The sequence below is a fragment of the Grammomys surdaster genome, unplaced genomic scaffold, assembly GCF_004785775.1.
Source record: "Grammomys surdaster isolate TR1022 unplaced genomic scaffold, NIH_TR_1.0 172, whole genome shotgun sequence".
NCBI lineage: Eukaryota > Metazoa > Chordata > Mammalia > Rodentia > Muridae > Grammomys > Grammomys surdaster.
In genome coordinates, this window is record NW_021604620.1 from 2,032,551 (window position 1) to 2,047,016 (window position 14,466).

At 51.1% G+C, this 14,466-nt stretch overlaps 1 protein-coding gene across 8 annotated transcripts in view; it reads right to left on the reverse strand.

Annotated features, from left to right (window-relative positions):
* The window catches only part of Trak1 (trafficking kinesin protein 1), a 163,999-nt gene that overhangs the window by 19,544 nt on the left and 129,989 nt on the right, over positions 1-14,466 (reverse strand). For all 8 annotated transcript variants that reach the window (XM_028767303.1, XM_028767304.1, XM_028767306.1 and 5 more), the window contains 9 exons: positions 12,800-12,900; positions 11,796-11,904; positions 9,661-9,739; positions 8,780-8,910; positions 7,346-7,420; positions 6,503-6,634; positions 3,718-3,794; positions 2,295-2,531; positions 1,197-1,513 (listed from right to left, as the gene is read on the reverse strand). In XM_028767303.1, coding sequence (XP_028623136.1) covers positions 1,197-1,513; positions 2,295-2,531; positions 3,718-3,794; positions 6,503-6,634; positions 7,346-7,420; positions 8,780-8,910; positions 9,661-9,739; positions 11,796-11,904; positions 12,800-12,900 — 1,258 coding nt within the window. The remainder of the gene's footprint in view (positions 1-1,196; positions 1,514-2,294; positions 2,532-3,717; positions 3,795-6,502; positions 6,635-7,345; positions 7,421-8,779; positions 8,911-9,660; positions 9,740-11,795; positions 11,905-12,799; positions 12,901-14,466) is intronic.

Below are 14,466 nucleotides of genomic sequence, written 5' to 3' on the forward strand. Positions count from 1 at the left end.
GTCAGAAAACAAACCCCAAGATTACAACTGAATAAACAAAAAGGGGCCATCTCTGCCCCGAGAACTAGGAAGGACTTAAATTACACAAACTGTAATCATTAAAATGAAAACAGAAAGAAAGAAAAGAGTCCTTCCTCTTTCTTTGGAGACACAGGGAGCGTGGCACATGCAGGACCTCAGCTTTGCAGTAAGGCTGACACGGTCCCCACAGCAGCAAAAGCAGGGGCTCTTGGGATAAAAACAGTTATTAACTGTCTTTAAGCACAGAGCACAAGTTTGTACCTGTGTGACAGAAACTATCTGTGGCACTGAAACGTTACAGAGAGTCTGGAGCATAATTAGATTAAAGCATCAAAGACACCCCCAAGAAGAGATAGGAGAAAAGCTCAGAAAAGAACAGACCTGCAAGTGTCTGACTTTACATCAAAAATACACTGCATGGTTCTAAAGCAGGTCTTCCAACTCACCCGGGCTTCAAACAAAATGGGAGGGCGGGGGGACAAACAGTGCATACTGGGTGGCTCCTGACAAGGCAGGGGGACAGAGGAAACAGTGAGGTCTTCTAGGAACTCAGTTTCTGAGCAGCCCCTGGTACTAGTGGGGTGCTTAGTGGAGTCTGAGGAAACCTCCATCCATCCCTCCCTCCTGCAGACTGCGGGGGTGAGGGTGGGGAGGGCTAGCTCACGGCAAAGCACACCTCCAGTAAGCTACACCCTCTCTCTATGAAGAACAGATGGGAACAGGTGATCACACACAACACTTCCACATGCCTGGAGGCAGGGGTCACAATGTGTACTTTGCATTATTTGATAGTAAAATCTCTGAGAAGCTGACGAGTTCCTTCCCCACCCGTCTCAGACCCCTGGGTTATCCAGAAGTAGCCTATTGTCACACAGCTACCACAGAGGGTCTGAAGCTGTGCAGCTGCCACTAAGCTTAGGTCCTAAAGCGCTAAGGACAAAAGAGACCTGTGGGCCACCTGCGGGAGTTTCACCCAGGAGTGTACCGTTCAAGCCACGACAAGAGACTGCAGAAACAGAGGCCACCTCAGAGGAACTCAAACCAACAGCGTGGGTGGCTATCTCGAAAGAAAAATGAATAGGTGTGACACTGATGGCTGGCTTTCCTGTGGTGGATCAGGGCCCAGAGAGAGTCACAGAGGAGGACAGAGAGAGGCCGAGGCCCCTGGTGGTCACCTTCGAGTGGCTTCACAATCTGCAGCTTCTCGGGCAGGTAGGAGCGACTGCAGAAGGACATGCCGGAGAAGCCGGTGAACTCAGAGAAGCGTGAATGTGTGCCCAGGGACATGATGCTCTCGGTGGGCGTGAGTGAGCCACTGTGTAGCTCCCCCTTCTCGGCCAGCTCTCGAAGCTTCCTCTCCTGCTCCTCCTCGAAGAACCTCCGCTCAGACAGGTAGTTTTCCCGGCGCAGGGATAGCCGCCTAAGTGCTGTCTCCAGGTCATGGGAGCCTGGTGTGCCTGGCGTGCCTGGCTTCTTACTGTGCTCCTCATTCCTGCGGAAGGACAGGGGGTAAGTATCTATAGCCAGCAAAGGGCAGTGAGAACCCCTCAGGGCAAAGAGACAGCGATGGTCTGAGACCAGGGTCAGCCAGACACTGGAGTCCCCTCTGTGGGTCTCAACTGACTATTCTTAGAGGCAGGTGGTTGTACTAGGATGGACTGAAAATCTGCAAGAATGTGTCTTCATAAGCATCTTCCTCCAGGTTACGCTGGAAAAAAACCTTTTGCAGGGGGCTGTACTCAGTCCCAAAGAGGAACTGACTCAACACTCTTGTCTCTTAAAGGGCCTGTGCTCTGAGTGAAACCTGCTCTGATCTTGGAGAACCCCTCTGATGGGCTCAACTGGTCCAAAGTACCTGTTTTAGTAAGTCAGACGGCCAGGGTGCACAGGTGGATGACGGGATCGGGTGCTGGAGTTCTATAGGGCATTAGGGTGGAGAGGAACTGACCATAACTAAGGAGAACCCTACATTCCACCTTCTGAGAATCAGAAGAACCTGGGATCTCCTTGTGCTTCCCAGCATCCAGGCTCCCGAGGTGTCACAATGATGACTTGTGGGAAATGTGTTAGTTCTCCCTCCACGATGTTATGATAAAGCACACTGTGGGCATCAGCTTGAGATACTACTTCAGAAAAGACCAGTGTCGTGGGTAAGGTGGGTAACTGGGATGTGGCAGCTCTCATCCACCTCTCTCTGATGGTGACTGAGCCCATGTTCAAGGTGTATCTCCTCTCCCCTCCCTTCAACAGAAGGAGAGGAGCCTGCCGCTCACCCCATGTCGGCTGCCTCAGTTTCCAGGAGGATGCTGTTGGTTTTGTTATCGAGGACCACGTTACTGACGTCGCTGCCGTAGAAGCTGGAGCGGGGGGTGCTGACGCAGCTGGACAGGAGGGAGTTCATGGCTGACGACTGGTTGGAGCCCGGGATGTTCATGGGGGAAGGGGTTAGTGATTTCTGCTTGACTACTTGATTGATGTTTCTCACCGTCTCAAAGACGCGCTTCTGGTGGCTGGGGAGGACATGGCAGCCATGAGCCAGCGTATCGGGAAGAGCCTAGAACTAACCCCTTCACAGATGCCTACCATGAGTGGCCTGCTGTCTAGGGGCCTCACATGCTCCTTAAGGTACCGGGTGACCCCATTATAGTATGCTAATCCCAACCGAATCTAAGCCTCCGTAGCACAGCTCAGCACTAGGTTCAGCTAGCCCAGGTGACACTTTATCACAGCCTGAAGCCTGAGCTAGACACGACAGTGCTTTGGGGTTGCTTTGTCCTTGGCAGGCTTGCTTCTTTCGGGCATACAATGAGAGCAGCAGGAGGGCTGCGCCCTGTAGAACGAGTATGCGTAACCATTCACATAAAGTCAAACAGCAGAGAACACGTCTGTCTGAAGTTCCTACCCTTGAGACGATAAAACACTACTGGGCTATTCTTGGAAACTGCCATTTCTAAGAACCCACAGTTTGAGTTCTCCTTTTAAGGGAAAAAGGGTGGGCATATTTTGGGACAGGCTGCTTCCTCTGAGGATGCCGGGCTGTACATACACCAAAGTCACCGGGACACTAGTCATTCAGGAGGAAACATGGTCCCCGGATCTCTCTCAGTGTTCCATGGAAGTCAAGCTGGGCTCTGTGGTTAGGAGGGAAGACGTAGGAGCCGAGATTCCAGGAGTACTGAGGATCAGAAGCCTGGCTCACAGCTCAAGAACCCATGTTTTCTTTTCTTAGCAAACATGGAAACTTTTTAAGGTAATGCTTTCCATTAAGGGAAAAGGTGGAGGGTGGAGATGGGAAACCCAGCACCCTTCCCACTCCCTGGAAGTTCATCAAGTAACCTCCTTTGTTGGTTTGGGTTGTTTCTCGTGACGGGGACTCACACATCCTAGCTGTAAAGACGGCCTTGATTGTCTGAGCCTCCTTCCTCCACTTTACCACGAGGTATTAAGAGGGACACAACTGAGGGCCCCCTACACACTAGGAAACTACTCTACCCACTGAGTTTCCACTAGGAAACTACTCTACCCACTGAGCTCCGGCCTTAGAGAGATGTCACTGTATCGTTTACTTCCCTTAACCTGGCAGGGAAGGACCATGGCTGGCCGGTGGTGTCTAAGGTCCACACACACGCTAGGTTATGAGCACAGGTTCTGGGTCAGTTTGAGGGAACTTGAGATATAAAAGTCACGTGGTCATACGTGATGTCTGGAGACTCCGGCTCTTCCAGCTGCAGCTCCTTGCGCATAGTTCCCTCGATTTCTGCAGCCAAGGAGTCCTGGGGAAAGACAGAAGACATGTGTGGTCTGAGCAGGGGCTCAAGGCTTCCAGATGAGGTCTAAGGCCAGGAGGGCCAGGAGAAACACAGACAGATCCAGCAGCCTCCAGACTTCATGCCATACAACACAAGGCTAAAAGCAATCCCTACGGAGAGAGAATCAGTCAGGCCATGGCCAGGGCAGGTTCTGAGCACACAGAACCTTTGGGTGTGAGTGAACGGCCCCTAACCCTCATGGAGCTGAGTGTCTGACAGCCAGGCACCCTTGGCCAAACAACAGAGCTAAAACTGTGGCTACGATGTGGGATAGAGAACTCAAGGAGACGGGAAAGTGTGTTCAGAACAGCGGAAACAAATCCAAACGTCCCACATGGTCCCACAGGCCCCACTGAGCTCCTGTCCTGCCAGGCCACCAGGTCCACCATCCCAGTGATTCAGGATTATGACACACGGGAGGCCAAGGCTTATACCTCTGACTCCTAGGTAGACAATCACCTGCCGAGGGCTCTCTGGTTCTGCTGGGGAGAGGTCCCTGCCTGCATGGACTGCGTCAGACACATTCTCCGTACTTTCTCTGAAAGCTCCTTGCTCCACCAGCTAGCCATGGTACCCGCCTTTGCCATGTGCTCAGGAGACAGGACTGCTGCTTCCAGGAAGACCCTGCACTCCCTCTTTGCAGACACTCCCTGCCCACTCCCACTCCTGACTCCATCTTCCACACAGTGTACCAGTTAACCCCTTAATTCCTACTAGTTTTCTCTACTACACTGTTGCCCTTTTCTGAAGGGGTGAGGGGGGATGAGCTTTAGGGTCAGGAGTAAGGCTGGTCCTGGAGTTCTAGAACTTCCCAGGCATACTGAGGTTGACCCCACACACTCTTCACACATCCCCTCAATGTGAGGAAGACTTAGGAAAACAGAAGACATATTCCCCCACAGTGTTCAAGGGTCACCCGATTCTGTCCATGGACTGCAGACTGAAAATCCCACCACAGGGCAAAGGAACTGAAAACACAGCTGAGGAAAAGCTGCTCCTGGCAGCTGGAGTGGCCGAGAGCAGAGGCAGATGTGGGCGCTGGGCTCCAGCAACACGGGCATGCTGCAGCCTTTAGACTTTCAGAACAGCCATCTCTAAAACCTGAGCTTGCCAAGAGCCTCAAAACGGGCAAACAAAAGCTTCCAGTAAGCGCAAAAGCAGAGAAACCCTCCAGAAGAAACGGACCAGAGCGTGTGCTAGCCAGAATGGTTTGATACACACACACACACACACACACACACACACACACACACACACACACACACGCATGCAGGGACACACACACAGACACACACAAACACAATGACAGTGCTTGTCAAAGGACAATTTTGGGGAGTTAGTTCTTTCCTGTCTTGTTGAGATGGGGTCTTTCCTGTTTCTGTCCTCACAGTGTTCCAGGCTTGTTGGCCTGTGAGCTTCTGGCAGGTTCCCCGTCTCCACTTCCCATGTAACACTACAAATGCAGAGACTACAGATGTGCACCACCAGATTTGACTTTTCTTGTGGTTTCTGGAGATCAAACTCAGTCTGCCAGGCTTGCACCGCTGGTGTTTCTACATGCTGAGCCATCTCCCCAGCCTGGTTTTGTGACAGTTTTAAGGCCCTGGCCATTCTCCTCTAAGTTACCTAGTAAACTCACTGGCTCACCAAGCTAGACTCGGGTAGAATTGTTTATCTGAGCTATCTGTCTGGGGTAAATAGAAACCGCCTTCTCTGTCTGGAGTGACTAGAAACAGACTTCCCAGGAAAAGTATCTCTGCAAGAGACTCCTTCTTCAACCCCTTCTTAGTTGGTGAGAAGGCTCAGAGGGTAAAGATCAGATCCCTGGGACCCAGAAAACTGACTCCACAAAGGTGTCCTCTGATCTCCACCCATGCACTGCTCCAATCACACACACAGTCACAGAAATAATAATAAATAAACATTTAAAAAATTAAAACAACAACAACAACTCTTTTCTTGACTTGGAGAGAATCTGTCACTCTACCAGACGACTGGAACAAAGCCTGGATGGACACACAGGAGCTCTTGGACGCTTGTTCTCGGGCTGTGTCATCCATGGGCAATCGAGGCTTAGTGGCTACAGCTCTCCACTGCCTTGCGCTAACACACAGTGAACGAATGGCTTCCCCAGCTTAGGAAGCTGTGGTCTGCTAGAACATACAATGAGTATGCTCGTTTCCTTCTAAGTAGATATCACAGGGGAATGACTGGAGATGAAACCGGAAACCCCCTTTGTCCTTCATCAAAGCCCTTTGGAGCCCTGACAGCAAACAAGCCACACCAGGACTAACAAAATAAGATCATGGGGGAATACAATTTTTAAAAAAGTTGATTCAAATCCCTGACACCAACAGAAGGGTTAATAAACACACAAAGAACCAAGAGAAGTTCAGGCTCCTTAAGACGTGGCTAATAGCAGCCCCTATGTAACATCTAACGAAACCAAGTACCTTGTAACACTATTACCAGTAGGGAGAACAGCCTATGATAAAGGGCCAGTCCTGCTTAGGGAATCAAGAAGCCGCCAGCCGGCAGGTCCAGGTGCAAACTTTAAAGGAGTAAGCAGCTCACCGGAAAGATGTAGGGCCAGTGGTCAGAAAGGGACACGATGCCCCTGGGGCTAAAGTCTGACTATGATCTGGGGGAAGAGGGGCACAGAACCCACTCACCATGGGGAACAGGCCCAGAGAGTGGTAGCGCCGGGACGTGGGCATCGTCTTGTTCCGCAGGTTCTTCAGTTCCTCCTGAGCCTCATGAAGCATCTCCATGCACTCCGCATACTTATCCTCCAGCTCTCGAAGCTGCGGGGAGAGGCAGACCGTCAGGCCTGCACAGCACCAGCAAGCACAGAGGTGCTGACACACCCACCAGCCCTCCCCACCTGAGAAGCAGAACTACAACTGAGTCCTCAGCTCCTCATGGACCCTGCAGGCCTGTGGGCTCGCGGCAAAGCGGGCTGCATGCACAAGGCTGGCCTTTCCCTTCACATGGGGAAGGCTTGCAGACTCGGAAAGCTGCTGAAACACTCATAGTGGGCAAGCCAAACAAAACACCCAGACAAAAGACTAAAGGGGCGAAGAGGCAAATCCGCACCCTCCTCTCCAGCTCCATCTTTCACTTTTGTTTGATACAAAGTCTCTCTCTGTAGCCTAGGCTGGCCTTAAACTCAGCTATCCTCCTGCCTCAGCCACTTGCAGACTGGGATTATAGTTAAGTACCACGATGCCCAGATTCAAGTTGTATCTCTGAACAGGCTCTTTATAAGTCTGTGCTATACCTGTTCACCTATCTGGTGTCTGTCAGGAGTTAGAACATGTCAGGCCCTGAGCTGGTACTGAATCCAGCCTCCTTTGCTTACAACAAACACCAGAGGCAATAGGCCCAGAGCCCTGGCAAAGTAATACTATGCTAATTCAACAGTAAAATGTTCAGTATGAGGGGAATGACCTAGGCCTATGGAGGAGGGCCTTCACTGGAACCCGAAGCCCTGGAGTCCAGGCAGGGACACCCACCTCGGCTGTGAGCTGACGCTGGGCATCCTTGGCAGCGCCCAGGTGCTGGACAAGCTCTTCATTCTCCACCGCACACTAAACATGGTAAAGACAAGTCACCTCTGTTAAGACACTCAGGAGCCTGACTTGACCCTCTTGCTACCTGACTGTGAGGAGCTCGGCACTGTCTCCAGAGGACCGTGCACCTGACGGCTGCGGCAGGGAAACAGACACTTTTTAAAAACACTCTCATTTGTGTGTGTGCATGTACATGTGTGAGTGTGAGTGAAGTGTGTGTGTGTGAATGTATATATATATATATGTATATATGATGTATGTATGTATATTGTGAGTGTGAGAGCATGTATGTAAGAGACTGTGTATGAGTGTGTGTGTATGTATGTGTGTATGAGTGTGTGTGAGCGTGTGTGTGAGAGAATGTGTATCTGTATGAGTGTGTGTGTACGTGAGGGTATGTACATGAGTGTGTGTGAGTGTATGTGTGAATATGTGTGGATGTGTATGACTGTGTGTATGACTGTGTGCGTATGTGTGAGTATGTGTGAAAATGTGTGAACAAGTGAGTACGTATATGTGTATGTGAGTGTATGTATGAGTATGTGTGTCTGAGTGTGTGTGAGCGTGTGTGAGAGAATGTGTATGGGTATCTGTTGGGTGTATATATGAGTGTGCATGTGTAAATGTGTGTGTGTGTGTGTATGTATGAGTGTGTTTATGTCTGTACGAGTATGTGTGAACGTGTGTGACTGTGTATGAGTATGTGTATGTACGTGTGTACGAGTGTGTGTGAGCATGTGTGGCTACGTATGTGAGTGTGTGTGCCTACAGTGCATGTGGAGGTCAGAGGACACTTATGAGAGTTGGATGAACTCAGGTCTTGGCAGCAGGAGCCTTCATCCACTGAACCATCTCACTAGCCCCTGTCATATCAGTTTGAAGGTAAAGTGTTCCCTGGGCCCTTAATTATTCTCCATAGCCCAACCCCCACATCCAGAGTGTGAGCGCTTCCTGGGAGTCTGTCCTCTCTCCCCTCCCCTTTCTGTCTGTCCTTCCTTCTTTCTTTTCCAGAGGCATCTCCTCTCTTCCTTCCAATCAAAGACCAAGGGACAGTAATCAGACACACCGCTCTACCAGGGACCGTATCTGAAGGGCAGAGTAAAAACAAATAGCAGAGTCCATGATTTGTCAGATAAGTCCCCAGACTCCGTATCTACAGCACTTCTCTATGAAGGTGGCTAACTTACAGATCACCCTTAGGAGCAGCAAGATGGGAAATAACGCCTCTGCTGACCTGGGGCGGCGGGGTTAGCTGCTGAGCTCAGTAAGCCTCCTCCAGAAGGAAGGATGCATGGCTCAGGTAGGGACCCCGTTCTCCCACTAACCATCTGTCCCATTCCTGCAGGGCCTCGTCATCCAGAGACACAGAAGCCTTACAGATTTTGCCTTCTTCTGTAAGTCCACGATTTGCGACAGGAGGTGCGTGATCTCCTCCTGCTGGCGGGCGGCGTCTTCCGTCTTCTTGGCCAGCTCCTCAGAGATGCTCGCAATCTGGACGTTGGCATCCCCTGTGACGAAGTAATGATAAGTGGGTAGCTGAGTTGGAAAACCACACACAGACCAAAGACGGGACACTGTCTTTATGGGGGAGAGCGGAGATGGGGGCACGGAGAGAGTCAAATTGGACATCTTTCCAAGTGTGATGTGGTTCCTGTGGGGCTGGAAAAAGAAGGAACCTAGCCTTCTCATGGGTTGTCTCTCCTGTGAGGGCTGACTCTACTGACCAAGGCTGCTCTCAGGGCAGGGCAGGCAGGCTCCAGGAAGGGAGCTGGAAGTGACACCCCAAATATGAGTGCACTTGGCTGAACCCCAGTGTTCTGCTGTGGACAGGCCACGACAGGAACTCTGCACACGGTGTATTTTGTGTGTAGCTTTTTTTTCAGGGCATTTGGAGCTGCAGCCCATTTTGCTAGATGTGAATGTGTTGCCCTTTCTCTTATCTTACCCGGAAACTCGTAACAGAGGGCACGGGGAAGGTCGATGCTCTGAATAGCAAAGCTGAGAGTCTGGCCTTCGTTTTAGTGAATCAGATCATTGATCTGGGCCGACCTTGAGCATCAAAGGATTATAATATTCCAATATAGAGTCCACATTAAAATTAAGTATCCACCTCATTGAGCGCACGGCTCTCGACTCACAAATGGGCAAAGGTTGCCATACAGGCTGGCAGGGGCCTTCTGTTTTCAGAAAATGTCACTGAGCTGTCGACTAGTGGGAACATCTTAGAGAAGGAGAGCCGGCAAGAGGGGCAGACATACTCAGCTCCTTCACACAGTCATTCACCAGCTGCTGCTCCTTCTCCTCGTAGGTGATGGTTTCCGTCTTCAGCTGACAGGCCTGTGGATGTAGATGATGTTCAGTCAGGGGACAGCATCGACACAGTCAGGATGGGCAGCAGAGCTGGGCAATCTCAGGCTCTCATATGAGCCCCTTCAACATCTCTGTCTCTGCGACCATCACACAGCACCCAGGAGAGATAACTCATCTGCATTCCCTGCCTAGGCAATGGGCAAGGCCCTAAAGCAGAGACCTGAAGGCTAGGTGCCACCAGGGGGCGCCCACCACACAGAGACGTGAACACAAGTTCTACCACTGAAAGGGGGTGACATGTTGGTCTATTTGCTACTTGCTTGTGTGCATCCAGCTCTCGTAGATATAATACCTCTATGGCCTTTATTGTGCCTAAGACACTGCCCTGACCATAGCAGCTTCTCTATGGTCACACAGGAACAGCCACACAGGAATAGAATTGTTGCCACACCAGACACAGGTTCTGAAGTGTCATTAACTCTGGCTGACCCAGTCTGCTAAGAACAAACTCAACATGTTAAAAAACAGCATTAAGACATGGTCTCAAGAGTCTTTCCAAAATAGGGGGTTTGGGGGTCCATCCCTGGAACCCTATCACCTGGAAGACTAAGGTGGGAAAACTGTCGTGCGTTTGGGGCCAGCCTAGGCTACGCAGTAAGCTACAAGCCAGCCTGGGATACAGAGAGCTTATCTCAAAGAAAACCCAAACAGTTTGGAAGTGATGGTGCACGCCTTTAATCCCAGCACTTAGGAGGCAGAGGCAGGCAGATTTCTGAGTTCAAAGCCAGCCTGGTCTACAGAGTGAGTTCCAGGACAGCCAGGGCTACATAGTGAGACCTGGTCTCAAAACAAAACTGAAGAAGAGGGAAGGCACAAATAGCTATTCCTAGAACTTTAGACAGCTTGCTCTGGCTGTAAAGAAGAGAGGAAAATGGTCTAGAGGGCCATGTAAATGCTCAGTTAAGTAGTCAAAGACAGCTGGCTCTAAGGGCATGGTGGACCCTGACCACAGGCAGACATGAAAATTCTGAGGGCACACATGGGCCATCAAGAATCCACACCTGGATCAGAGCCCTTTTGCTCTCTCTCTTGGGATAGAAGGGCTGGATGCCTGGGTAGTCACCTGGGCCAGATGCCCAGGGACTGCAGCTGGCAAGCATGGGCTCGGCCTCCTTCAGCCATGGGTCTGCAAGACCAAGCCTGGGTGACCTTGTCGGTCGTCCTACAATGCTGGGTAGTGTGGAGTCTGCAAAGATAGGTCGTGGGAAAGAGTTCCTGGTGCCTTGTAAGGTCCAGACAGGAGGCTCTTTCCAGTGTGTCCAGTGTGTGGCACGTTCAAAGTGACAGATGGCCTGCCCTCCTGGAGGGTCACTGGGAGTCTAGAGCCAGTTAAGGTATGCTCACGGCCCAAACCTGACAGACAAAGGCCATCCCTTTGCCTACAGACAAGCTCAATGCTAATTAAGACAAAAGGTACTAAATCTACTCAAATCAGAGGTTTTAGGTAGGTGAGTGGGAAAAAAAAACCCTGGGTTTAGAGTCAGAGGCTGTGGATATGGTCTTTGTCACTTATTAACTCTGACATCTTCAAACACCCAACAGCCTGGTGCCTGAGTCTCACAGCAAATGAGGCTCAAAGTAAGCGGCTGTAGGCCTCCCTCTGAAGACTAACAACTGATGGTAATAACAGTAACGTAACAACTGTAACAATGTATGAAAGGTGTCTGGTACAGGCCTTCCAGGCTCCCCGGCTGCCTCAGCTCAGCTTTGCCAAGTTCACCATGGAAGACCTGTCTCGAGACCCAGTCTACTGTCTTCTTAGAGCAACTCTTCTCCTTGATAATCACTCCAGCCCTCGGGCCATTGCTGCTGTGCCTGTACCCGCCTCAGTCCCCAACCCACTGCGACAGCCACTCCAGAAGCAATGCCCACACATGGCCAAGCCTGCAGCCGAGCACCTTGGCTGGAGCATGCAAGCTCAGGCAGGACTTCTTCAGATGGGCGCTAAGCAGATGGTACTGTCTCTGAGGCTGTTGCTGTCAGAGGGACACCTCTACCCAAGGGGCAAGAGCGGGATACACACCTCAGATCGGAGTACAACGTTCTCCTCTTCGAGGTCCTTCAGCTTCTTCTGAAGAGAGTCCAGGTGGAAGTAATTCTGGACAGAGGAGGATGACTCGTTCCTCTTCAGCCTAGGAGAAAAGCACACTCAAAATCAGAGAGGCCATTCCTTTCTCACCTGAGCAGAGGCCGGGAAGGGCTACCCCAAAGGTATAATGGCCACCTTAGCTCAGAATAGGGGGTTCAATTTATAAATAAATAAATTGTATTTAACCAATACAATTCCAGGATGTCCAAGAGTTCATTTAACTTGAGACACATACCTATTCACAAGAAAGGTTTCGTGGGCTGGTGAGGTGGCTCAGGAGGACAAGCTCTTGTTGCCACACCTGACAACCGGCGGCCAATGCCCAGGACCGGCAAGGTGGAAGGAGAAAACTTGCTCCTGAAAGCTGTCCCCTACCTCCATGTGCAAGCCATGTCATAGCCTGTGCCCCTCCCCCAATGTACACAAGTAAACAAATTAAAAATTAAGTGTTCTACATATGCTGCACGTGTGAACTCAGTGCTCACAACCCTGTGACCTACATGTTCTTAAGAGCTCCATTCTACAGTGAGGACATCAGCATGAGATGAGGTCACAGCAGAACTGTGTCCCCTCAGCAGGCCACTGAGCTCCCAAAAGCGAGGGTCTCCTGACTCTCAGAGAAGCATCCAGACTTCTGTCCCAAGGACCTGAGGCTCCAGGATCTATGTTTTCATCCACCGTTGAGCACATCACATTCCCACGGATGTGCCAGGGTAAAGGGCCACTTTGACAAGCCAGCAATGACACCCTGAGGGAGGGAAGCTGACCTCCACCCAGCAGTTCCCACTGAAGCTGTGAGGTGGTTTCATTTGAGGCCTTCAGATGGTCGTTCTGAGAAAGACTAACCCAAGGCACTAGCGACCCTGCCTAGAGGCCTCCAAGGACGTCCACATCAGCCCGCCTGCCCTTATCTCCGGGGACCTGTGCTGGCGACTTACGGGGTTGAGCAGACAGACTCAGGCTCGCTCTCCTCAGCGGCACTGGTGTAGAACTGCAGTAGCTCATCCTTCATGGACAGCTCATGTCGGAGCTGAGACACCTGTGTGGACAGCAAGGGGCAGGTTGATGCTTGCTGGAAGGTGTCATGTCCTTTCTGTGCTCAAACACTGGTGAGGGATGGCATCCTAAGTGAGGACTGATTTGCTACTCATTGTTTCAAAGCATCGAGTTTGACGGCGTTTAAGAAAAGCCCAGTCAATCAGTTCTGGGTTGGAAACGGTCTATGTTCTCACGTTTAGTCAGAAGAGCAGATAGGGGTGCAGAAGGCTCTGGAAGGATCAGGAGGCGAGACTGCCTATTGGTTTTGGAAGCAGCCAGATGACCAGCTGGGCAAGTGGCCAGAACAGTGAACCATGATACTAAATGAAACAAGAGGCCACTTGCTTTGTTAGAACCCAGTGCCATCTCAGAGCAGATCTGTGGCTGTGCTGACCCAGGTGGGCTGCCAGGAGCGGTTCACAGACCCTGCTTAGATAACCACACAGCCCTCCATGTGACCAGCACACCTCAGTGGCCCTTGCCAAGCTGATCACACCCTCTTCTGCACTTAGCACAGTCACTGGGCAGAAACTCAGGGTACAGAAGGAAAGACAAGCCTCGAGGAAAAGCAGCGTGGCTGACTGATGAGGTGGCTGTGCCACGTGGCTGATTTGGGCTCAAGGCTTTCAAATAAGGCAGTGGCTACTATAAAACTTCCACCTGTCCTTCCAGCACTCAGTGCTGATAAGCGCAGGACCAGGGCTGTGAGGGAGAACTGGAAGTCTGTTTTCTGAGGCAGCTGGGGGTTTGTTCCAACTTTCCCACGCCACGCAGGGCGTGGACTCTGCGTCCTTGGCGAGTCCACTGTTTTATATACTGCATAAAGGTTCTCCATACCGAAAGGGGTCACTTGATGATTCTCCAAAGGGAAGCATGACCTCATAGCTTTCCAGTTCAAAGCTTCTCCTGGGAAGCAGGGCATATCCACTCCCATGGAGTAAAATGCTTTCTATACATCCCCGGGAAGTCTCACACCAGATGGCCACGGAAGGAGGCCAGTGGGCGGCCACTCACAGGCACCTGGGTGGGGCTTCCCTCTGCTCAGAAAGCCCATGTGCTTCCTTACCTGACTGAGGCCCTTTCCCTGGACCAGGGAAGGCAAGAACTACTTTATTTCTCCCCGCAACACACAGCGTTCTAGCTTATCATTTCTGAGAGCAAGCTGGGGGTGACACTCTTTCTTACGAGTGGATTTAAGTAAAACATTAAGCCCAAATCAGAAACAGCTTTAATGAGAAAAAGAAGACAGACTGACTATGTCTTAGGGTCTCAGATAAGGCCATCCTTTCCCGTTAAGGACGTTAATGATGGACAGGAGAGGAAGAAGAGGTGAAAAGGAAGAGTCCTCAGGGCTAAAACTTGCTGCTAGGAAAACAGGATAAGAGGAGAGAAGCCACCATGGATGGCTGGGCTCTGATCTCCAAATCCCTGTTCTGTCAACCCCAGCCAACTCTGAATTGTCTCCATGCATTTTAAACATCACTTCCAGGGCGCCAGCATCCTTCTTCCCGACTCTAGGCCCCTCTTGGAGATGGTGAAATAGTCCACGGCTGTCCTCTCCTCCCCC